The sequence below is a fragment of the Gobius niger genome (assembly GCF_951799975.1).
Source record: "Gobius niger genome assembly, chromosome: 3".
Taxonomy (NCBI): domain Eukaryota; kingdom Metazoa; phylum Chordata; class Actinopteri; order Gobiiformes; family Gobiidae; genus Gobius; species Gobius niger.
In genome coordinates, this window is record NC_136854.1 from 19257001 (window position 1) to 19280595 (window position 23595).

Genomic DNA, 23595 nt, shown 5'->3' on the forward strand with positions numbered 1-23595 from the left:
AACTTTATTTATATGGCACTTTTAAAACAGCTACATCTGCCCAAAGTACAACAAACATTATGAAGTGTTATTAATGAGTAAAAAAACAATGACAAAATACAAATTGAAACAATAATGATCAGTAAGACCTGCTCAACTTGTGCTGAAGGCCAGCACAAAAAGATGAGTTTCAAAAACATGAATTGACTGGGCCATTTTAAGAGTCTTGGAGCCGCTGAGGCAAATGCCCGGTCTCCTCTGGTTTTCAGCTTTGATTTTGGCCAGAGTCATATGTTTGGAAGAGCTCAATGTTCGACCTGGATCACGGATCGACAAAACATGTCACGTGATATTGCACTGTAGAACGGTTGATTTGATATCAGATGTGCCTATCACTTACAAGCACAACGTCCTGGCTCCATATAAAACCCTAAAGGAGTTCGTTTCTCCTCACAGTGATATCTCAAAACTGTGTAAAATGTGCTTGCACTGCATATCAAGAGAGGCCCTGTGTAAGAATCAGCCTGAGGTGCGATTTGTCTGCTTTGGATGCTTCATGTGGTTGGAAACCATTGGGCCTCTCACACTTCGAGCTGAGTGTTCCCTGTTTGAACGTTCCCAGAAGGTAAGGGGAGGTCGGGCCGTGAAGTTGAAAGTGGTGCCAGTCTCTGCTAGGTTCAGGGAAACACAGACATTCCAGTCACCAGTGTGTCCAGGGGGAGAGGCACAGATTCACTACTTAGCACTAAAGGAATGCCACATTGGCACAGCTCAGGCTAACTCAAGCACCGGTCCGCTGAGTTGTACGCGTTTACTCGATGTCATCAAAAGACAATTTGGTTACAACAGTACAATAGTTAGTTTTGAGCGTTTAGTTGGTGATGTTTTGATTTAGCATGGCTTAGCCTTCCCACACATCCGAACACCTCTTTTGGCTGAGTCATTCTTTTGGGTCTGTTTGCGTCTCTTGTTGAATTTTGGAAAAACAGGTCTGCAAGCCAGTGGTAGATAAGGACCACTGTTGACGTGATTAGCTGTGGCGCTACAGACATCTGTCTCACTTGTGCTCTAACTCTATAGCCACCCCTCCTCCTCCATCCCTCATCCCTCCTTCCCCCGACTCTTGCGCTGTAATGAACTCCCCTTATTCACCAGCTAATGACTGCCTTTGATCTCGCGCCTAAGACCTCTGCTCTACTCTACCAACCAACCGGTCTCTCTCTCCCACTCTGTGCTCTGTGGCTTTCTCTCTTCTGCTCCCGGCCTGTACATCACTTTGGCTTCTTTTTCTCTTACCTTTTTGAAGGGTGGGTTAATTATGATTGTGTCTATCGAAACAAAAGCCTAAAACGTCAAGTAGAAACGTAATTAAGTGTAAATCTTTATCCGAGCAAAAATTAGCAACAGACCACCCGTACTGTGTGGTACCTGTCGCCGCACCATGTGACCGGGAACAGAGTCATGTTGCATGAAGACCAATGTAGCTGAAGCGTGTGCTTAATGTCGCTTGTTTTTTCCCCCCTCTCTTTCCGTAGTCCAACAAAGTCCCAGTGGTGCAGCCGTCCCATGCAGTCCACCCCCTCACGCCACTGATCACTTACAGCGACGAGCACTTCGCCCCGGGCTCCCATTCTGGCCATCACCCGCAAGATGTTAACAACAAAGGTAATGTCGGACAAACACAAAACACAATAATACAGATTTAGAATTAAAATACAACGATCAGCCGCCTTTTAAAGCTAGTCTACACGCAATTAGCTCTCAGGGACAATAATCGTGGCAACTTGCCGAGCGTTTGGCTGCGTCCGCCGCACTGTGGAGTGTGTCGCAGTGAAGTCATTCTTCTCTCTGCTCCGAAGATGAACTCATTTGGAGCTGCCTCTGGGACGGTGTGTTTAGCTCGGCTGCCCTCTTCCCCACGCGCCCCTCTCCTCTCCTCGCCGCTCGCTCGCTAACTCGCTAACAGCATCGAGCCCCTCTCTGACAGCTGCAGAGGAGCGCTCGGATGGGCTGCACAGCTGGAGATTTTGGCAGCTTCCCACTTAATAGACGTGGGCCCTCCATATTTCTGCGATGGGATTCATGGCTCTTTAATGGGAGCCGAATCTTTGGGGTCTGTTGGTTTTCAAAACAAAGGCTTGTTTTAATGTGGATTGTCTTTAACCTCTTAACCCCCACCTGAACCGAGCACATAAAAGCTTAATAAAAAACAACAACCTCAAAATAGACAATAGACATACAAATGAATATATTTTGAAGCTGAAACAAAGTAATTCTTTTTAGTGCTGCCTTAACGTCTATCAGACAACTTAGTTAAGAACTGGGACCCGTTTCCAATACCATTTTTATCATTATCATTCAGGCACCTTTTAACAAACCCAGCCATCAGTATCTGAAATCATCCAAAGTCAGCGTAGGACTGGTGCTTCACTTTTGACACATGCACACTTTGTCACACATATTTTTCCGTGCAAAAAGCTGTCCTTTGTCTTGTCAGCTCCACTGTTGTGCTGTTTCTTGTTCGCACATTTATATCAGTCTAAAATTGCAAACAAAAACAGAACGACCATCACATCAATGTATCTTTTTCCTGACTCTCTTATCTATGGCAGCTGCCAGTCAAAAAGAAAAAAAAAACAGAGGCATCAGATGGCTTGTAGGCAATGATGAGGGCGATGAGGAAGATGAGGCTGTAGAGGTTCTGAAGGAGCAGATATAAATAACATTGCAGAACAGAGCAGCAGACGACATGGCATGACAGATGAAGGGAGTGGGACATGTGACGAAACTGCTCCACATATGCCAAGCCAAATCAAAGAAAAGACACACTGAGATGAATATATTTCCTGTGAAAGCATTATGTTGACAAGGAATTGAGTAATTAATAAACTGCATAAGTCTGATTACAGAATGTGTTGTTATGTTGTGCAAATGACAAGGTAAAACCCTCCTATTAATCTCTCATTTATATCACTAGCCTTTAAAGATCCTGTGCGTTTTTTTTTTTGGTTGTTTTTTTTTTTTTTTGCAAAGAGCTCCCCTGGAGGTGTTTTTGCCTAACTACATTGCACTGGCAGTCCAATAAAATCCATGTCCAAACGATCCAGTTGCAGAATTACGTGTAAATGATTTCCCCAGGCTTGTTCATGTGTGTACAGCCGAGAAGAGCTAAGCTGAAGATGCTTAAAACCAAATCTCACTTGCGCCCTTTCTTGCCGTACCTCTCTCCCTGTTTCCCTCTCTCGCTCGCTCTCTGGTATCGACCAATGGCGGCTTTTCTTTCCTTAGCGGGCTCAGACTTTGATCTGCTTGTTAATTATAAAAATAATCATGGATTTTCTCATTATGGGCTTTAATATGCACAGGGCCGCAACACACCGCAGAAGGTCAGGCAGGGGGCCTCTGCATATTTTAAATGATCTTTACTATAGGACTGCTTGATATGACAACAAACAAATGATAGTCGATAATTGTCTTGCATTTTGCTGTGACAATATTCAATGATTGAGATATACTGTGCAACCAGCTACTTTATATTGCATTATTATTTTTTATTTCTGGTAAAGTGGAATGATTTGTTTTGTAGTTTTTGTACCATAGCAGTGGTCATGAAAATGCAGCATGTTTTTTATGTTTTTGTTTGGGGCTAACGGGAAAGTGCAAAACAAGAGAGCGTATTATTATAGACACCTCAGGGTTTGGAGTGACACAAGGTTAACATGCTGGGGCTCTCTCCTCCTCCCTCGCCGCCTCGCCCTTTGCCTCCTTTGCTCGCGCCCCCAGGAGGGCCCTAAGGAGTGCGCGGGCTGGATTAGTGGGCAGGGGGTAGTGTGCTACGCTGTGAATCCTGCGTCGCAACATTGGCTTTGGAGATATAAGCCCCCCGCACGGCCCGCTTCTCAGAGGAGGGAGGCCTTTTTAGACCGCAGCCCGGGGAGAAGAGAGGCAGAGGAAAGATACAGAGTCTGGCTCCGACAGGGATTAGACCATGAGGCTAATCTGGAGGCATTTGGCCTGTTTGCTTTGTGTGCATGTGATTGAAAGCACACGCTAAAAGATATTCCCCAATCCTGTGAATTTGTGGATATCAGTAAACCTTACATCATAGAAATGCTTATTGAATAAAAATGACAATAAGGAGACACGACAGATTTGGGCCTACACCTTTTAATACAGTTGATATCCTGACCTTGAAACCCAAGATAAGGCTTAGTAGATCCATCGAAGTCAATCTCATGGGAGAGCTGCAGCCGCTGCGACAAAGGAAAGTCATCTTGAAGTGCGCTGAATCTGGTGTGGCAGAAAAATGATTTAGTTTGATGATAATGTGAGGTCAAAGGTTACATTTTGGGATGATCTTATGCATATTCAATAAAACTGAGAGAGACGGCTAACTCTGGGTGTGACTGCTGCTGCTACCGTCTTACTAGTTTCTGTTATATTCAGAAATATAGATACAATATTTAATCACAATTTTTTGGATAAAATGCTATTTAATCAACTTGACCGCAATCTGTAAATGGTGCCTTATGCAGTGTATATAAAGTAAAACAACAGTCTCACTCATGCCCATACTGCCATACCTCCAGACCACCTTTCCTATGCCCGATCCCGACAGATCTCAGAAGCTCAGCAGGGTAGGGCCTGGTTGGTACTTTAATGTGGTCAGAGGAGTTAATGCTGCAGATTGGCAGCCTCGTTTCTGTCAGTCTACCTCAGGGCGGCTGTGGCTATACTAGTAGCTTACCACCACTGAGTACGGTATGAATGAATAATGCACAAAATTGTAAAGCGACTTTGAGCATCTGGAAAAGCGTTATTTAAGCATAAGTATATTATTATCATCATTATTATTATTACTGTGATCATGGAGTCCAAGTGTGTTTTTATGATTTGCTTCAAATTTTTTAGAAGAAAATCTGTGCTTCTGTTTGTGGTGAATGTTCCATGTTGTTTCAATGTTGATTGCTTATGGATCACAGTGTCCTGTTGATATTGAGTGTTAATCATGCTGTTGTCTGTAGGAATGCCCAGGCATCACCCAGGACCAGACATGCCTAACTTCTACTCCCTGTCTCCTGGAGGAGTGGGCCCCATCACACCTCCGCTGGGATGGTGAGTTAGACACAGGACTCGGTCATTGAGTGTTATTTTGCCGCGGTGTCCAGAACGGACGCCTGCCTTTGGCTCCTCCTGCTGTGCTGATGTGGCCTCAGACACATGACTTCTCTGTGTGCCCAGCACATTTCAAGCACATCACAGTGTTCATGGCGCTGCATAATCATGTGGCTATTTAACCCCCATCAAAGCACCTCTCACTTCCAGTCAGTCCTCTATTGAATTATTTTACTGCTGCTTCTTTGGAATAGTCACTGTATGGGGTGTGTAATAAATCAAAATTCAAATACAATTATTACACTAGCTGATTACCAAATTAACATAGAAAAAAATATTAACTCTAACTTAAAACGGTGCAAATTCTGCAGTTATCTAAGTGGTTAATTCTGTCTTCTTGCTTTATAAACAATTCAAGTGGACTTAATTTTTTTCTGACGAACCCAATCCTAATCATGATTATTACATTTTCTATCATCGACCAGCCCGAGTCCCAATGTCCCAATGGACCTCCTCTCAACATGCCTGGTCTTCTTCCATCATCACTATTCAGTCATGTGCAGAATCAGCTCAGTCACCTGTTAAATATGTGTACAAAAACAATCTATTCTGTGCATATACTTCGAGTTCTAAATCCTATTGTCTAACAGTTGAGTTCATAGGAATCATTCACATCCAAGAAAATTTGAGAGTAAACCTAACCAGTAAATGGAAACACAAAACCACTGGCTGATGAGGTGCCTATTTAAACAAACATACTAAGTGGAGCAGAGTGGAAAGCCGAGTCACAGAAGGATTGATGACAGGTAATTAGTAAAAAGCGCTTAACAGTCAAAGTATTTCCATACAGTATACTATACTGTATCTGCCTCTCCTTTCAGCTTTCTAATAGTGTCAGAAAATACAAACAAACACGCCCACCCCTCCTAATGAGCCTAAGTGTAAAACGCAACAACGGAAGGCTTCACAACTGTATAAACACGCTTCATTTGGAATTTTGAAGTGTTTTAGGATGTAATTTTCATGTGGTCTTGTTTCCGACACTGGTTTACAGGAAAGAGGCTGATAAAACGAGATTTAAAACGCCCAGCTGGATTCCATAATGACAACATTCACCTCTTTAGAGCCTTGCCATACATACATACATACATACATACATTTGTTTAACCAGAATCACAATAGGTTTTATTGCTATTGTCAGCGAAGGTACACTCACAAACTAGAAAACATGTAACATAAACCAATAATAAAATAAAGTCTATCAGGGCATGCAAAAATAGTAGAAAATAGGATAAAATAAACAAGAAATAAAATTCACAATATACATGTCCCAACAAACAGCACTGTGAATGGTAGATTTACAAACGTACAAAAAGCAGCAGATGTGAGGTTAATAACCGCATAGAGAAAATATAACAAATGATAGGTAACAGGTCATTTACTGTTCATGAGCCTGATTGCAAAGTTATTTCATCTTCATGAGTCTGATGGCAGTTATTTAGTGTTCATGAGTCTGATGACAGAGTTATTTAGTGTTCATGAGTCTGATTACAAAGTTATTTAATGTTCATGAGTCTGATTGCAGAGTTATTTAGTGTTCATGAGTCTGATTGCAGTTATTCAGTATTCATGAGTCTGATGGCAGAGTTCTTTAATGTTCATGAGTCTGATGGCAGAGTTATTTAATGTTCATGAGACTGATGGCGGAGTTATTTAGTGTTCATGAGTCTGATTGCAGAGTTATTTAGTGTTCATGAGTCTGATTGCAGAGTTATTTAGTGTTCATGAGTCTGATTGCAAAGTTATTTAATGTTCATGAGTCTGATTGCAAAGTTATTTAATGTTCATGAGTCTGATTGCAAAGTTATTTAATGTTCATGAGTCTGATTGCAAAGTTATTTAATGTTCATGAGTCTGATTGCAGAGTTATTTAATGTTCATGAGTCTGATGGCAGAGTTATTTAGTGTTCATGAGTCTGATTGCAAAGTTATTTAATGTTCATGAGTCTGATTGCAGAGTTTTTTAATGTTCATGAGTCTGATTGCAGAGTTATTTAATGTTCATGAGTCTGATTGCAGAGTTATTTAATGTTCATGAGTCTGATTGCAGAGTTATTTAGTGTTCATGAGTCTGATTGCAGAGTTATTTAGTGTTCATGAGTCTGATTGCAGAGTTATTTAGTGTTCATGAGTCTGATTGCAAAGTTATTTGATGTTCATGAGTCTGATGGCAGAGTTATTTAGTGTTCATGAGTCTGATTGCAGAGTTATTTGATGTTCATGAGTCTGATTGCAAAGTTATTTGATGTTCATGAGTCTGATTGCAGAGTTATTTAGTGTTCATGAGTCTGATTGCAGAGTTATTTGGTGTTCATGAGTCTGATTGCAAAGTTATTTGATGTTCATGAGTCTGATGGCAGAGTTATTTAGTGTTCATGAGTCTGATTGCAAAGTTATTTGATGTTCATGAGTCTGATTGCAGAGTTATTTAGTGTTCATGAGTCTGATTGAAGAGTTATTTAGTGTTCATGAGTCTGATTGCAGAGTTATTTGATGTTCATGAGTCTGATGGCAGTTATTTGATGTTCATGAGTCTGATTACAGAGTTATTTAATGTTCATGAGTCTGATTGCAGAGTTATTTAGTGTTCATGAGTCTGATGGCAGAGTTATTTACTCTGACTTTATGTGCACAATTAAATGCAATCAAAATGAAATAGCAATTTGAATGGTTTCAATAAGCAATTTGCAAAGACTGCATTTCTTTAAGCTTTACAACAGTGGTGTACAAAGTGTGGCTTGGGGGCCAAATGAGGCCCTCAGACTTCTTGTTTAATTGTCACACATCTCTAGAGATAGAACTTTTAACTCTAAGTTTCATTATTCCACCCAAATAAAATCTTTAAGAAAATATTTTATTGTGAGACAGAGCTGGCATTATAGTTCCAAGCCAAAATAAAAGTGTGGTGCATAGTTTAAACCTCTCTTAAATGCACCGGGGTGAAGGTTTCACTGCACTGACCACCAATCTTTGACCCTCCACACTACATACACTTCAGTATGTGGCCCTGGACACCCCTGCTTTACAACAAACACCAACATATCTTGTCTTATAACACCTGTTAACCCTGCAGTTTAACTATAGAAATCTACAAACCTGCTATCAAGCAAAAGTGACAACAACTGTCCTGCGGATATCTAATCAAAGCCCATGTCTGCTGCTCGTCACAGGTTCTCTCACCACATGGTTCCCGGCCCCCCTGGTCCTCAAGCCACAGGGATCCCCCACCCGGCCATTGTCAACCCACAGATTAAACACGAACCTCCCCATGAAACGGACATCATGCACATGTAAGTCCTGCCTCATCACAGCTGTATCATGAGTGTAGTGCAGCGTGTTCCACCACTAGTAGGCCTCGCTGGTACAAACTCGCCCGTTCAGAGGCCTGTTCCCGGCTCCTTGATGCGAGCGATAAGCAGCTAGGGCCCGCACTGCACTGATAAGGAGCCTGCGCCTCATTTGGCCTCAGGGAGCACAACACACTTAGCCAGCAACAGATATCCATCCTAGATTAGTATTAGGACGAGCAATACTCTTCAAGTGTGTGTAAAGCGCACCCTGAAGTGGTTATCTCTGATTTGAATTCATCACCCATACGCATATCAACACTGTAAGTATTAAACAGGTTATTAGAAAGTAGGTTAGAAGTAGTTCACAGCAATTGCACCGTGGAGGTGAAGGTTTGGTTGCCATTACTGGTGAAGTAATCTCTCCGCATGACTGTGCAACTGCACATGATTAAAGAGCTGGGACAGGGGCCCTTGGCGTGGCAATCCCTCTCACGCTGCCGCTCTATTGGCCAAGAGCAACCAGACCCTTGTGTGTTTGTCGCCATCACGGCACCACAAATTCCGCCTTGCTTTTGCCCATTTTCTCATTTGGTTCTTCTTCTGTTAACTCTTCTGGAACTGTTCTTTCATGTGCAGGAAATCCCAGCATGACCAGAGAAAGGAGCAGGAGCCCAAAAGACCGCACATCAAGAAGCCGCTAAACGCCTTCATGCTATACATGAAAGAGATGCGTGCCAATGTGGTTGCAGAGTGCACGCTAAAAGAAAGCGCTGCCATCAATCAGATCTTAGGACGGAGGGTAGGTCACACAGTTTGTGTATCACTAAAACATCACAACACACATGCTCCAAATAGTCACCTTTCCAAGACCAATTAGTTCAGAAAGTACAAAGATCCCTTTCTCTTATCATCCTCCCTTCTCTGAACAACTTGTGATCATTGTCATAATGATGACGCCAGCCACTTAGTTCTCATGCAGCATCACTGATCCAGACTGCATAGCTAAATGACATTTAATCAGATTGGTTTTAATAAAACATGCCTGGATAATGGCACGGTTGAAAATGACAAAATTTGTTCCTTTTGAGGATTGGGAAAAGAGTGGAACCACAGAACCATGTTAAAAGCCTTAACGAACTGAGCGGGCGGTTTGAGGCAGCCAGCCACAGCAAAGCCTAGTTTGTGGTCTCCACAGAGTAATTGCTCGCTGACATAGTTTGAATAAAAGGAACAGCTAAATTGGAACCAGTGTTTTGATATGAAATCAAAGTTCTTTCCTCTCTCTTCCTCACTCGTACTTGCTAATCTGTTCATCATGTTTTGCCCCCTTTCTTTGTTTCGCTTTCATCCTCCTCCCTTTTTATACAAAAAGTCAGAAAGTTAAGTCTGATTCTTTCTCTTTCTCTGAACCAAAACACACAGTACACTTCTCTAAGTAGTTTTGGTTTTTTGAATGCACACCATTGATGTTATGCCATTTTTTTCTCATACTGATACAGTGGCATGCTTTATCTCGGGAAGAGCAAGCTAAGTATTATGAGTTAGCCCGCAAGGAACGGCAGCTCCACATGCAACTGTACCCAGGCTGGTCTGCTCGAGACAACTATGTAAGTACCAAAAGAACAGACTGCAGAGGTGCGAGCGTGTGTGTATGATGATGTTTGTTTTTGTCGCTGCCGCATGACAGATAATAATGGCACACTGTTATTCGCACAAGCCTGCTACATGCTAATGAAGCCCATTTTAGACCCTCTGTTTCACTCTAATGTGTAATTCATAACACTGGCTATTATTTCCATGCAGAGTAAAATGGATTGTAGTATCATAGACGTTATTATTGGCAGTGACTGAAAATTGCCTGGTAATGGTATGCTAGTCTTTGATGTTCCATATCAGATAGATGTAAAAGCAACTGTTGGTGTGAGTTGCGGAGACTGCATCGTGCATACAGCATCAGCCACCTCTACTCCCCCAGCTGTCCATTCTGTTTGTAAATGTGGGAGGATTTTAAGATGCAGCCTGTTTTATGCGTGTATAGCTGATATTTGCTGCTTGTGCAGTGTGTGCGTGTGTGTATGGAAGTTGTAAAAACCTGTGTTGAGAATGTTGTTTGTGTTGATTTGGGAGAGAGCGCACCTGCTTTTGTTAAAGTGTGGCTCCAGCACTCACATTCACTCCACCACCGAAGTGCTTTGTGGTGTTTATCTGCTCCCCTTGGACACTGACAGCTCCCTCCTCCTTGTGCCTCCTCTGCTCCTGCCCAAGTGCCTCGCTGAGGGAGACAGCTGCACCACGCTGCTCTCAGGGATGTGCGCCGCAGTTAAAGATATTGTACACAGTGGCAGCCACTGACAGTCAGCCCAGCTTCTGCCTTATTTTAGATTAGTATTACAAACACACTTAATGGGAAAAGGGTGCAAATGCCTTTTCACTTGGTAATCTTTAAGATAAAGTGAAATGATAGAATTTCCTCAGTGAACACATGTGAGCTGTGCATGATGCCTGAAAACACCCAGAATAGGTGCACTGGCTCAGAGAGCGCAAAGCATTTATAGTTTTGCATCTCTCATCCTTTCTCCCACTCTAGTCACTCTTCTTCCCTGTCTACCACAGCAGTAGAAGGCAGATTAGCTCATGAATAAGTGGATTAGCAGACTTTGCAGCAGGAAACCAAAGTGCTACTCATATTTGACTAGAACGACTCTACACTGCTATCTATACCTATAGTCTGCCCCCTGGGGATTTAGCATAAGCTATAAATCCTTACCCACTCCCACTACCACTGGAAAAGAGTGGTGCTCTTCACTGCCATTGAGCCAGACTAGACTAATTATAGTGAACATTTATAATTGCACTCAATGTTAATGTTTGTCATTAAGGGGAACTTCAAAGGTAGTGGTGAGGCAATCTGACATACCGGTTACAACAGCGGAGCAATTTCCAGTTGGGATGTTCTCTCTTAAAACCAAGAGGCTGGGTTATACCCGCCATGGGGAAACATTATGCTCACTTATGTATAAGCAACGCCTGGTTTAGTCCTCAGCGGGGCATTTGGTGCTGCAGTCCGGAGTGTCCGGGGGTTGCTGGTTAGATGCCCAGCAGGGGATGAGTGAACATGGCAGCCAGCAGCTGGTTATCAGAGTGGTCTAGTGAGCGTGAGTGCTGGAGCCACACTTTATGCGTTCCCTTTTATATTTTTAGGGAAAGAAGAAAAAGCGGAAGAGGGAGAAGATGCAGGAAGCGGCTACGGGTAAGGACCATTTTCACGACCGTTTCCCTCGTTGTGTGTCCCATATTGATGCCATCATGCCCCAATTAACATTCCACCTTCACTTAACACACCACCCTGACTCTCAATCACAACAATCACGTGCTCTTTTATGAAACCGTTTTCCTCTCTCTCCTCACATCCCATCTCCACATATTACACCTACTTTGGGATTAGTCTGTCCATTCTATAGAGTCGACTACTTATGATTCTGGGCTTTGCTCTATTTGTTTGCTTGCTGCTTTCCGGTATGTCTTTCTGCTGACCTTGTTTATCTGCGCTTTTTCGAGCCTAGTCTCAGCTCTGCAACTGTAATCCATTAACAAAAAACATCTACTAGACATATATACTTGCCGCCCAGATCTCTTAAGTATTTTAAAAAAAGATGCAATTTTCTGCAGGTACAGGCCAGAGAATGAAAACGGCGTACATCTGAGAAAATATGGTAAGACAAATCTCTACCCCCTACCTGTCTGGTCTGGTTCACTTTCTGTCAAGTCTGTTAAAACTGCTAAACACTGCCTTAAGAGTTTGTACTCACAGACTAATCCTAAAAAGGTCCACCCTAACCACGCCATAGTCATTGTGTCAGTGGTGTTAAGGCCTGTAGAGGGATTGAGCTTGCTCAATGACCTCGGCACAATGGGCCTCGGATCTGCTGTGTGTGTGTGTGTGTGTGTGCGGACGTGCATGCGTGTGTCAAATCGGTCCACTCGCAGCTCGGTTAGTGCCGCTGGATGAGGGATCAGATGGCGTGTCAGCAATTTGAGGCTTATTTCCCTATTTTTGTGTGTGTTATAAACTCACCCAAACAAAAGGGCGTCTGAGAAAACTGCTTGATAAATCAGACAGCTCATCTTGTCAGGTTTGTAAACGTGGACTAAATAATACATCTGAAAGCGGGTTTTTTTTTTTTTTTTTTTAAGCAGCTCTATGTAGGCTGAGATGTCTGCGCCGCTCCATATGGACTGCATGTGTTGTCTGTGCATCTTTGAGAGGCTGCGGCGCAAAAAGGAACAGCTTGTTTGGAGCTGCAGCTTAATGAGATGCTATATACCTTAATAAGATTTCATGCTTTCTGGGGTTTTTGGGTTGTCTATAATGCCTCCATAACAAAGGCACTCCCTGGTGTTATTTATGACATATATGATCCTGATCACTCGTCAGACCCTCGCTGACGCCTCTCCTATTTTTCGTCCAGAGAAGGATTAAGCGCTGCTAGCTGTGTGGCAAAGGCAGCTCTATTTTCTATATTTCAATCTTTCTTTACTTGCATCTCCGTCTCATCCTTCCTCCTCTCGCAGCATCCTGTTATTCCGCTCTCCTTCGGCAACAGAAAGTCGAGCAGATGTGACAAATCTGGTCTTATGTCCAAATCACCCAAACCAGACAAAGGTTTTCCACTTGATCGATTCCTGACCCAGTGGCTCTCTCTGAACCCAAAATTGGCCTACTTTGCCCCTTTTCTTTTCCCCCCAGTTTTTTTTTTTTTTTTTGCGGCCACAGTGGGTTTTCAAAGCGTGGAAAGAGCGGGCGCTAAAAAGCACTTTATCTCTGATCCAATAATTAGCAGCGCCTAGCCGCAGCGGGATGGACACCCTTGCTGATTCTCAGTGACAGCCTTAAACTAATATGCATAATACCAAGGATACTGCCACAACTCCCCAAGCCCTCAATTTATGCAGATCCCAAGAGCTGGATTGAGGTTAGCTTGGTGTAGACGCCAAAAACATTTTTAAATGAACCCGTTTGTCTCTTTCTTTTCATCTTCGCTGCCCTCTACTCCATCTGTCGCTACTGTGTTTGTGAAACCTAAAAGACAATTCACTAATGAGTTCATTTAACGCAGAGAAATGTATCCTTCTCTTCACTGATGTCAACATAGAGAGTGAAGAAACGGACTAGTGTGTTTGGACAAGAATGCGTTTCAAATTACAAGTCGATTTCTTGGCCGCTTGTGATCACGATACTGTGTTTGTTCCTTACCTTTTAGAAAGTGAAGCCCTACTGGGGCTATTGCTGTTCATGACAACGATAACACCTTCAGTCATTGTATTACAAATGCGAGGCAGACTTTGTTCCACAGCCCTCAAAGATGTCATTATTTATTTAGATGATGCGAAAGGTAACGTTTTCATACAGCATTGAGCATTGCTGGTTGTTTGTTTTCTTAGTTATCTTAAACCTGTGGAACACTGGGCCTCCCACCACAGTGGAGCAGCACTTGGAAGAAACCATTACTCTGCCTCATTGAAATTAGGGCCTTGTCACTATACTCCTCTCCCTCATTTAGTACAGTCCTCCGCTCTATTTTGCTTCGCAGTTTCCCGGCTTCCTCTCGTGCTGTTCGTCTTTTGTCTGACTAAGCACACTGATTCACAGCCTTTGAGATGGTTATCTGGCCGAGACACACACATGCCCTCTAGGCGCTCTCTCATTTCAACCGCTGCACACATTTCTTTCACGGGGAGGGAGACACACCGCTTGACAAAGGTGGCTTTTTAATCGGTTCCGCGCAGAGCCGAGAGTTGCAAACACTGGCGAATGGTCATAAAAGTTGCCGCGTATGAGTCACCTTCCATGAAAGGGCCTTTGTCGACATGCAAAGTAGATCTTTACAAGCCACTTAAAGCAATAGCGTTTATTTTGAATCATGGCTCGTATCGTCGCCCTACCAAAAAAAAAAAAAAAAAGAGAAAAGGGGAAAAAAAAGACTCTTATTAAAGTCTTGTAAGTGCATATCCACATGAGCGGGTGGGGAGACATGAAAGGGAGCCTTGTTGGAGCACTGGTGGCCGCGCTCTCCTCTGTGTCTGTGGCCCGCTTCTGCTCCCTCTGATGTGTGCAGCCAGAAGTCAGCTGTCTGAAGACTTTGATGAGCGAGGACAGAGCAGTGAGGAGGCACAACGAGGCGAACGAGTGGATGACAAAGAGGCCAAGTCCAAAACTTTGCGCCTAGAGATTCGCAACTTGAACCAGTCTCAGTCAACTGACCGTCAGCCATGCCCCGCTTCTCTTTATTTGTCGCGTCTCATCTTCTTCCTCAGACACACTCCAGACGTTGCCCCTGCTTTCACACACATATACACACTCACACACGCACGCACGCACTCGCCACGCTCGCAATTAGCCGAGATTCAGCTCCTCTCTTTTCCCGAGCAGTTTCAATTTGGCTGTGAAAGCCTGTAGGCCAGTACGGCACAGCCCAGTGCCTCCACACCCCGTCTTATTAGTGACCTGGGATAATTGGAGGAAAGAAACTAGCAAAAACTAGTTGTCGTTTAAAAGAGATGAGAGGATGTTTATAAAAGTGGAAAAAAGAAAAAAAAATAAGGTGTGTGAGATATTTGGGCATAAATCAGGGAGACACCCGGTTAATGTTTCTGTGAAGAGGAAATAGGAAATGGTCACCTCCTCAAACTAGTATTTATGTGATTCTACAAAGCCTGCTCTGTGAAGAAAAATTACTACACTGCTTTTACTTAGGGGGTGGTTTAGCATTTTACTGTTTACATAGTGTGAAACCTAAATATTGTTCTGGATTAACAAGACTTTGAATTACACATGCCCTATAATGTTGGGAAATATCTTCCCTTTTTGAAACAACCACATGGAATGAATGAAAAAAACGTGCCAGAAAAGCAACAATAAAGTGAAAAAAGTAACAAAAACACGACTAAAGAGAGACAAAAACAGGATGAAAGCGTGACAAAAAGGCGTCAAAGAGCATGGGGGAGAAAAAAAGACAAAAATGTGACAAACACGCAGCGACAACGCAACAAAAAAGTCCCAATCAGTTTTGTAGGTCTCATCTTTCAAATGTGGCGTCACTCTCTGGCCTATAGGCTGCAACCTCTCCAGTCGAGAAGCTTTTAGATTTGAGTGAAGCTGAACTGGAGAAAATGCACTTGGTAAGAGGTTAAAAGGCCCTGTATTTCTTCGGGCCTGTTTGGTCTCATATGAGGGGTCATGACCCAACAGTGAGTGACCATTACAATTTTCTGGTTTGAAAGAAAGAAAATGCTGACACCTGGCCTTAAATAACTGCGAGGTTTGTGTTTTGCTTGTAGAGTTTTGATTTTTACCCCTTATTTGTATATTAAGTCTTCCGCGGACCACGTAACTTTGAATGACCGAGTAAAGAGTCAATATTTTATGTGTCCAAGTAGAAGCAGGGTGAAATTTTGCACTTATAAGAAAGATGGGGGTATAAATTGGGTGCTTTGGTGTGACAAGGCAGTAATAACACTCTATTGTTTAGACTAGACACTCAAATTTGTTTTGATTGAGTCACGGGCCCATTGTGTTGTGGTTTGGCCAGCTGCAGTAACAGTATGAGGGTCCAATCTCTACACTTTTTTCTTTTTTTTGTGATGTCTTCCTCACTTCCTCTCTTTCTTTGCCCTGCTCACCCCCTCCCCTGATCCGACGCCCTCCCCTCTCGCCGCGTCCCGTCGGAAGGGGTGGGAACGGGCGACCTTATAAATCGCTCTCTCCGCGTGAGATGCTTATCTGCGAATGAAAGGGGCCCCCAGGTAGACGCGGGGCAGGAAGAGGAATAGGGGGTGGGTGGGGGGGGTTCACTGCTGCCGGGACCTGTTTATTTGTGTTTTACTCAAGTCTGTCTGGCCATTGTTGGGATAATAGTTCCCTCCTGATCTCATCATTTTCTGGACACGAGCGCCACCAAAGTCTTTGAACCTCGGCAGCGGGAGCAGTCATTGTGCAGGCTCTTTGAATTGTGCCGTCGTCCCCCCCTCCGCCCCCCCTGAGAGCCAGACGAGGGAGGCACGGGGCCTGACTTCAGCTGCCTGGGCCCCCAGCGATGCCGCCTTAGATGTGGGCAACCTCACCCCCAGCCTCCCCCTCATCCCTCACACAGTCATGCCTGAGGTTTGAGGTTTTAAGAAGGCCCCCTCCTCTCTCCCCTTTCGACCACAAGTGAGCCCCACCCATCCCCTCTGCTCAAGGTCTCACACAGTGCAAAATTCAGTTTTTTGCCTTGGATTTCTTGAGTTTCTCCGAAAATAAGACATTTCTGTAGCGCCCACATGCCCCACATACAGAACTTTGTTGAAAAATTGAGTCTGTATTATCATTTGTGATTATTTGCAATGCTCAATTAAAGTGGCCAAGTCAAATAATGGTTCTCATCTAGATTTTTATTGCCTGTACTGCAGATGAATTACTTCGGCATACTCTGAAAGTGAACAGTGTGGGCTGCCCTGTTAAGTTCGTGATTTCCCCCTTATGGTAAGACTACACTAACCCCATGTTTGCAATCCGGTTGGAGGTTAAACATTTCAAAGCGACCCTTTCTTTTATGTTGAGGGAACAAAGTGCTGACGCCGCGCTGGGTTTAGAGTGCCGCCCTCTCTCTCCCCGGTGCCGTTTCATTGCAGAGCGCCACTACCGGCGTTTTGTTGAGAAGGAGGAAGCTTTTGAAAAAAGGTGTCACCCAAAGGCAGCTGTGATCGAGCCAAGGTTGACTGACTGAATCAATAAGCTAAAACTACGGAGAGTCCACCGGGCTGTGGGGCAATGTTTGCTCACAGTTTGTTGTTGGATTAAGTTTCAAATAAAAGGGCCTGGTGATCTTTAGGGTGGGAGAGTTCAAACTCCCAATTGCAAGTACAAAGTTGGTCTGAAAAAGTCACATTTGTTATGTTCCCAAGCCTTACTCCCAAGCACAGGGCTAAATTATGGAATTTGCTCTAATGATTTTGAACAGTCAAAGTAGAGTAGTAAAATTAGCTTTGTATACTGTGTCGCATTATTGGTATGATCGGTTAGGATGGACAAACGATTTCGCTGCAGCAGTTTTAGAAAACCGTGGCATTGCATTGAGAGTTGGGGAAGTTCTCGAGTGAGTGGCTCTAAGGTGCTGTCGCCTTAATGAGGGCGGGATTCCCTTTGATTTGGCCTTGGAGGTGAAAGTAGCCATTGAGACATGTGGCAGTGCCAGTGATCTTAACCTCCCACACTTCAAACACAAGGCGGCGGACTCGTCAGACTCTCCCTCCCTCCCTTCTTCGTTCTGCGAGAGGAATGGATTTCGGGGAGGGTAGAGAAAGTAAGGCATTTTTGCTTGTGCTTGGAACAGAGAAGCATTTCATTTCCTGTATTAAAAAAAAGAAAAAAAAAGAAAAAAGCTCTAGGCTGGCATTCCTGAGTTCAACACTGAAGGAGGAGGAGGGGTCACACTGCTCCTGAATCCTCGTGCTTGTGTCGGCCGGACCTTGTGAAGAGCTGGCCCGCTGCCTACTACCACCAACCGCCAGCACGCAGCCCACACCCCTGCTGCGAGCACCGAAAACAGAGTCCCCCCCCCATCCCCAGTCCCCTCAGGCCTCTTCCCTCCCGGGCAGGAAGGCCAGCGCTTTTCATGTCTGCCGAGCGGGGGAAGAAAAAAAAAAAAAAGTGCTCCCCAGGAAACGGGGAGCAGCGGTGGGCACGCGGGCCAGCTTTGAGCTCCAGGATGAAAAGAGGGCGGGCGGCGGAGGTGCATAAAAGCGTCAGGGGCTCTCTCTCTCGCTTTCTCTCTCTCTCTCTCTCTCTCTCCCTCTCTCTCTGTGAAGGGCTGTGTTCCTTTCAGTTCGCACTCGGGGTCAGCGCCGCTTCGGTCCCGCTCCTTTCATCCGCATGTGTTAAAAGCAGTCTGTGCCATGTGTCTTTAAGCCTTTGGAGCAGCAGCTGACTTCTCTCCTACAAAAACACACTTCTGGCTTCGCCACAAGGGAAGAAGCAAACTGATACGGGCTGCTTTTTTCCCCCCTTTTCTCGTCTTCACAAAACATTTTTTAGTCACAGGAGGCGTCTGCGCACCTCTGTCTTTTGCCGCTCCACTTTGATCACACATTCTATTTGATGCGGCTCGGGCCTAAAATAACTCTCCTTGGCTTGTCAATAACGGCAGCTAACTCTGTTATGTTAGCGCGAGCCCTGATCACGAGAGAGAAAAGAATACTTTCAAAGCCTGACAAACAATTTCCCTGTCAGAGAGAAACGCTTTTATGAGTTTTAGATGGTGGAGTGAGCTGTCACCGGACACATACGGCCCCAGGAAATTCTTATTTTAGAAGTCACTTTTTAATGAGGCCCAAATATGCTTTAGCTATGTTTTTGTCCTATTTCTTTGTCGAGCAGATGGAAAACTGTACTATAATTGTTACTCCCAATTGACTTTGTGTTCAAGAGCAGAACACACCAATAAAAGTGTCTCTTTCCCATGTGGAAGCTCAGAATATAGGCCTACAGTGTGTACAACCATGTGACCGGCTGAGTCTTAAAGGGAAACTGCGTAACAATTTGGACAATATTGTTGCCATCAGTAAAAAACATGCTCCTAATGACCAGCTCGACACAGAAAATGCTATCCCTGCATTGGGTAATCAAATAATGGATTTGGATGAGAAACTAGCCTACTTAAATCTCATATTCTGCTGACATAAGTCTCATCTCCATGGAGACGAGCTGGAGACGTACCCACTCCCGGTAAAGTTGCTGTCTTGTCTTCGGAGAATTGAGCCGCTCACAGCAAAGGCTCATGTTTGTTTGTACATTTATGCGGTATTGTTTTTCAATTATGAAAAAATCCGCCAAAATAACTGCTTGTATTTCAATTTGCTTTAATGGGTCAAATTCTATGCGGTGTTGCTTTAAAGATACAAATATACAAATTATTTAAAGGTCCCATATGAACCTCTTAACCCCCACCTGAACCAAGTACATTTTCTCCAATTTGGCATTACCCAAATCTTAAAGCTTCTTGTCAATATGGCAACGAAAACAAGGATGAAAACGCAACAAATAAGTGACAAAAAAAGGGACAAAGAAGCAATGAAAGAGCGACAAAAACATGCTAGAAATGCGAGAACAATGCAACAAAAAAGGTGACAAACACGTGACGAAAACACAACAAAAATGTGGCGACATCGCGACAAAAAGGCAAGGATCACTTTTGTAGGCCTTAGCTTTCAAATGAGGCATTACACTGTTGCTCTCCAGTCATGAAGCTTTTAGATTTGGGTTTTGCACTCGGTTAAGGCCGGGGATAAGAGGCGAAAATAACTTTGGAACATCATCTATTCTGACCCATTTTCTGAGCATACACAAAACCTGGACACGTCCACAAGGCAAGCTTTGTAGGCGAGGCGATTTGAGTGGTGAAATGATCAGATCGAAAGACACCATGACGTGTGCAGGCAAGTGTTTCCACAGGGAGACTCTGCAGGGCTGGGTACTATGAAGAACTACTTAAATCTGACTATATTACTAAACCATAGATCCTCTTCCTCACATCATAATGCAAACATGTCCAAACCCTTGTCCAGCAAATTAACATTACTCCGTGAACTCAGCCGCGTCATTGTTGTCCGTTTTGTTAATTTTTTTTACCCTTCTCTCGTCTTGGCTTGTTTCTCCTTCGGGCCACCTGCTGTGCCGGCCTAAATGTCGAGAAGAATCCACGGCGTTGAAAGAGTGAAACTGGGAGCGCGTGAGTCAGATGAGGGCATAGAGGAGAGTGAGCGTTGCCTGCTGGGTCACGGCAACCCCCATGTAAGATTAGATCAAAGCCGGGCCGGCCCACATCCTGCCCGCAACCTCTGACCTGTCTGTACTGCTCAACACCGCCGCTAAGCCCTCCATTCAATCATCCTCAGCACTGAGCAAGAAATACTAATGATTGATTATGTTAAGATGAGAGATAAAGGCTGATAATTTGCCCAACCCCTTAACTGAGGCTTAACTGAGGAGTGCAGCAAGAATGAGACACTAACTGAGTCACATTTGAGTCATGATTTCACTTTTATTTAGGAAAGAAATTGTATGGTAACACGAAGCAAATGCTTAAAAAGGGGAAAGTTCTCACGTTCATTCAGAGAGTGAAATAGCTCTTTGCAGAGGTAAAATAAGCTTAAGGGATGTGAGATTTTTTGTGAATATATTTCATAAACCTGACTTACTTGTGTCCCCAGGTGAACATGCTCAAAGCAAGTACTGGTTTTACTGAAAACAATTATAATATTGATTTATTCACAGTTACAAAAAACATTATGTAAAAGCAGTTTGTTTACTCTTTATGTATTATTATTATAATTATCCAAGCAGAAAGCCAAATCTGCCCCACACTTTGGGTTGCCAGGGCCCATGGCTAAAACCGGTTTGAATATGAACACAGAGGGAGACTCTCCTACTTCCCCGGTCATAGTTAGTGCAGCCTGCAGAAAAGCTCAGTGACTGAGTTCTACAAGGCTTTCAGTTTCCAGTTCAAACCACTAGTAACGTAAAGATCCTTTTAATTTAATCACATCTTTGACAAGAGAACCTTTAATTAAAAAAGATGAACCTGTATTCTCCATTATTGGGAGTCTTTGCTTCTTGTCAACAATATTTAAAAAGAAAACACACAAACACAAGTTAGATGGTGACGCGATGTAAACCTCAAAACAGCTGTTGCTGATGAGTCTTTGATTTGTTGTTAAAGGTCTTTTACTCCTTTTGACTTTTCTCATCCAGGGTTATCAAAACAACGTTAATTTACCTTCAAGCATGCAGTAATTCGTTTTCATGCTATTATATGCACCGGCTGACCTTCCTATGGACTCAGGACTTTTTGTTGGATTTCTAAATAGTTTTTGTGTGAACAACTATGATTCATGTTTTGTATGACTTGTAAAGTCATGTGTTTCAGTTGTGGGTGTTAAGTTCTGAATAGGGTGAATATAAAAGAAAACTGGAAAACAGGATTTTCTTTTTTTTTAATGATCAAGCAGACGATTTAAAGTGATTACCACAAGTGTAATTTGTAAAGATATACAAGTGTCGTGCCAAATTGTTCATCATGTTTTTTTACTGGATAATTTATGCAATTCATGAGGAAAGCTGATTCAGTATCGGTTACTCTATGGTTTCGATGCTCATTGCTCCTTTTTTGGTTGTAACTGTTCAAATCAATGAACCCAAATAAACCATTCATTCATTTATTCATATGTCGGGAAATATTAACTGTTCTAAATGTATATTACTCGTCAAAGTGAAAAAAATCCCTTTGGAGAAAGACTTCTACCATTGAACCTGATTGCAATTAAGCGTCTTATCCCTGTTTCTCTGCTTTGTTTACCAGGAGGAAAGCGGAACAATTTCTCCACATGCAAAGCGAAGGCAGCAGCTACGGGCCCTCTGCTGGAGATGGAGGCCTGCTAGATTCCATGAAGACCCTTGAACAGTCCCAACCTGAAGCCTCCACTTCTCAGAGGACTCCCGCCCCTCACCTCTCCCCCGCCCCCCTCCTCCCCCCCAAAACTTAACCTCACTGTGCTTCGACCCGCCACATGCTAGCGACCACCGCTGACAACACTTCGCCGTCTCACTGTACTCCCGTAGAGACACTGAACTGAATAAGACAATCATGATTAATCACTCACAAAACATTGTCTTTCAAATCAGCTTTACCGCAAACCAAGGCACTGCACTGAAATCCAACTGCCACTTTTGATGTGCGCACAAAAACCTGCCCACACACTCCTGTCTCTAAGTTATTGTAAGTTATTTGTTGCCTGGTTTGCTTTGTATAGTCCATTAGGCCAAACTTCGATCCCTTGCCACCTTCCCTCTCTCACTGGATTTTGAGACCATTCAGGGCTTATGCCCAGCCGACCAAACACCTCTTTTTAGACTGCACTAAGGAAGATGGAGGGATCTCATCTTGTCCAAGAAACGTCCTCAAGGCGCCATTTTTTTGTGTTAAATATTTGGTGCAAAAAAAAAGGATTTTGATTTGCTCTTCATTTTAGACAGATTTAATTTTGAATGCTTTTTTTGTACCTTGATTTCTCGTTTCAGTTTCTTGGTGTACATTTTAGTGATTTTTTTTTTAATAATGTTTTTTTTTATATATATATCGTGGTATATATGAAAATAAGCTTTGGACACAGGAAAGCCATTTTTTTTCTTGTTGAAGCGTCTCGCAGAAAATTGAAAGGCTTCTTTTGATAACTATTTGTAACAAATAGTGACCTCGAGTCTTGCTCAGATGTAAAATAATGCTCAGTATGTGTACTTTTTAAACTGTCAGGATATGTCACTTTTCTTGGTATTTTTGCAGGCAACATTAGGACAAAGGCGAGAGTGATAGCTCAGAGGCCTATATTTTATTGTTGGAAATCATGACAAATGAAGCAGATATATATATTTACCCCAGCACTTGGCAGTCTTTTCTTTTATTGCAATGGACCTTTTTGTCTTTTTCTCCGGTAGCTAATAGTGTGGTCTTTTGCCATGTTGTTTATTCCATTCAAGCATCTCTGTAACATTTTGATTTTAATGCTATATTTTAGTATTACTTGATCAATTCCTTTTGAATTATTCTTTGGGTCACTGTCACCTTGGTATAGCAATTGGCTTCCCAAGTGGTCATATTTGAACTGTTTCAACATGTTTTGGTTGTTTTTTAAAGAAAATAAATAAAAATGCACTCTTGGCTTATTTGCTCACTTGTGTGGTATAATGCTTGGGGAATGTATCAAATATTTACATATGAATGGCTCTATATGATTCACTCTTGATATTTTCCTCTTGAGCCCCAAATATTAAAACTAGGGCTATGATGCTAAAGATGATGCGTTTGGAATAAGATTCAAGTGTCTCTTCTTGAAGCTGTATTTTGTAAACCTTTTAGTTTCTGATTATTTTTGAAGTAGACGTATTTAATAAGACATCCAACATCAAAGGCTTCTATTTATAGACGATCTGCGTCTACTTAGCCACAATTCTGCATTTAAAGAGGAACAGCGCCCTCCTGTGTCCTACTTAGGATAGCTAAAGCGACCTAAAATATTATGTACAAAAATATGTAAATGGCCTATACCTTGTACCTAATTT

General features: G+C 43.1%; 1 protein-coding gene across 9 annotated transcripts in view; it reads left to right on the forward strand.

The window, feature by feature from the left end:
• lef1 (lymphoid enhancer-binding factor 1) overlaps window positions 1-22008 on the forward strand; it is a 44733-nt gene extending 22725 nt beyond the window's left edge. For 2 of the 9 annotated variants that reach the window (XM_079553856.1, XM_079553861.1), the window contains 8 exons: window positions 1515-1644; window positions 5004-5094; window positions 8325-8444; window positions 9081-9243; window positions 9944-10051; window positions 11646-11694; window positions 12114-12157; window positions 21839-21977. In XM_079553856.1, the coding sequence (XP_079409982.1) occupies window positions 1515-1644; window positions 5004-5094; window positions 8325-8444; window positions 9081-9243; window positions 9944-10051; window positions 11646-11694; window positions 12114-12148 (696 nt within the window). In that variant the 3' untranslated portion in view covers window positions 12149-12157; window positions 21839-21977. Of the gene's footprint in view, window positions 1-1514; window positions 1645-5003; window positions 5095-8324; window positions 8445-9080; window positions 9244-9943; window positions 10052-11645; window positions 11695-12113; window positions 12158-21838 lie in introns of all 9 variants that reach the window. The other 7 variants (XM_079553853.1, XM_079553859.1, XM_079553858.1 and 4 more) reach the window with 6 other exon arrangements.
• The last annotated feature ends 1587 nt before the right edge of the window (window positions 22009-23595 follow it).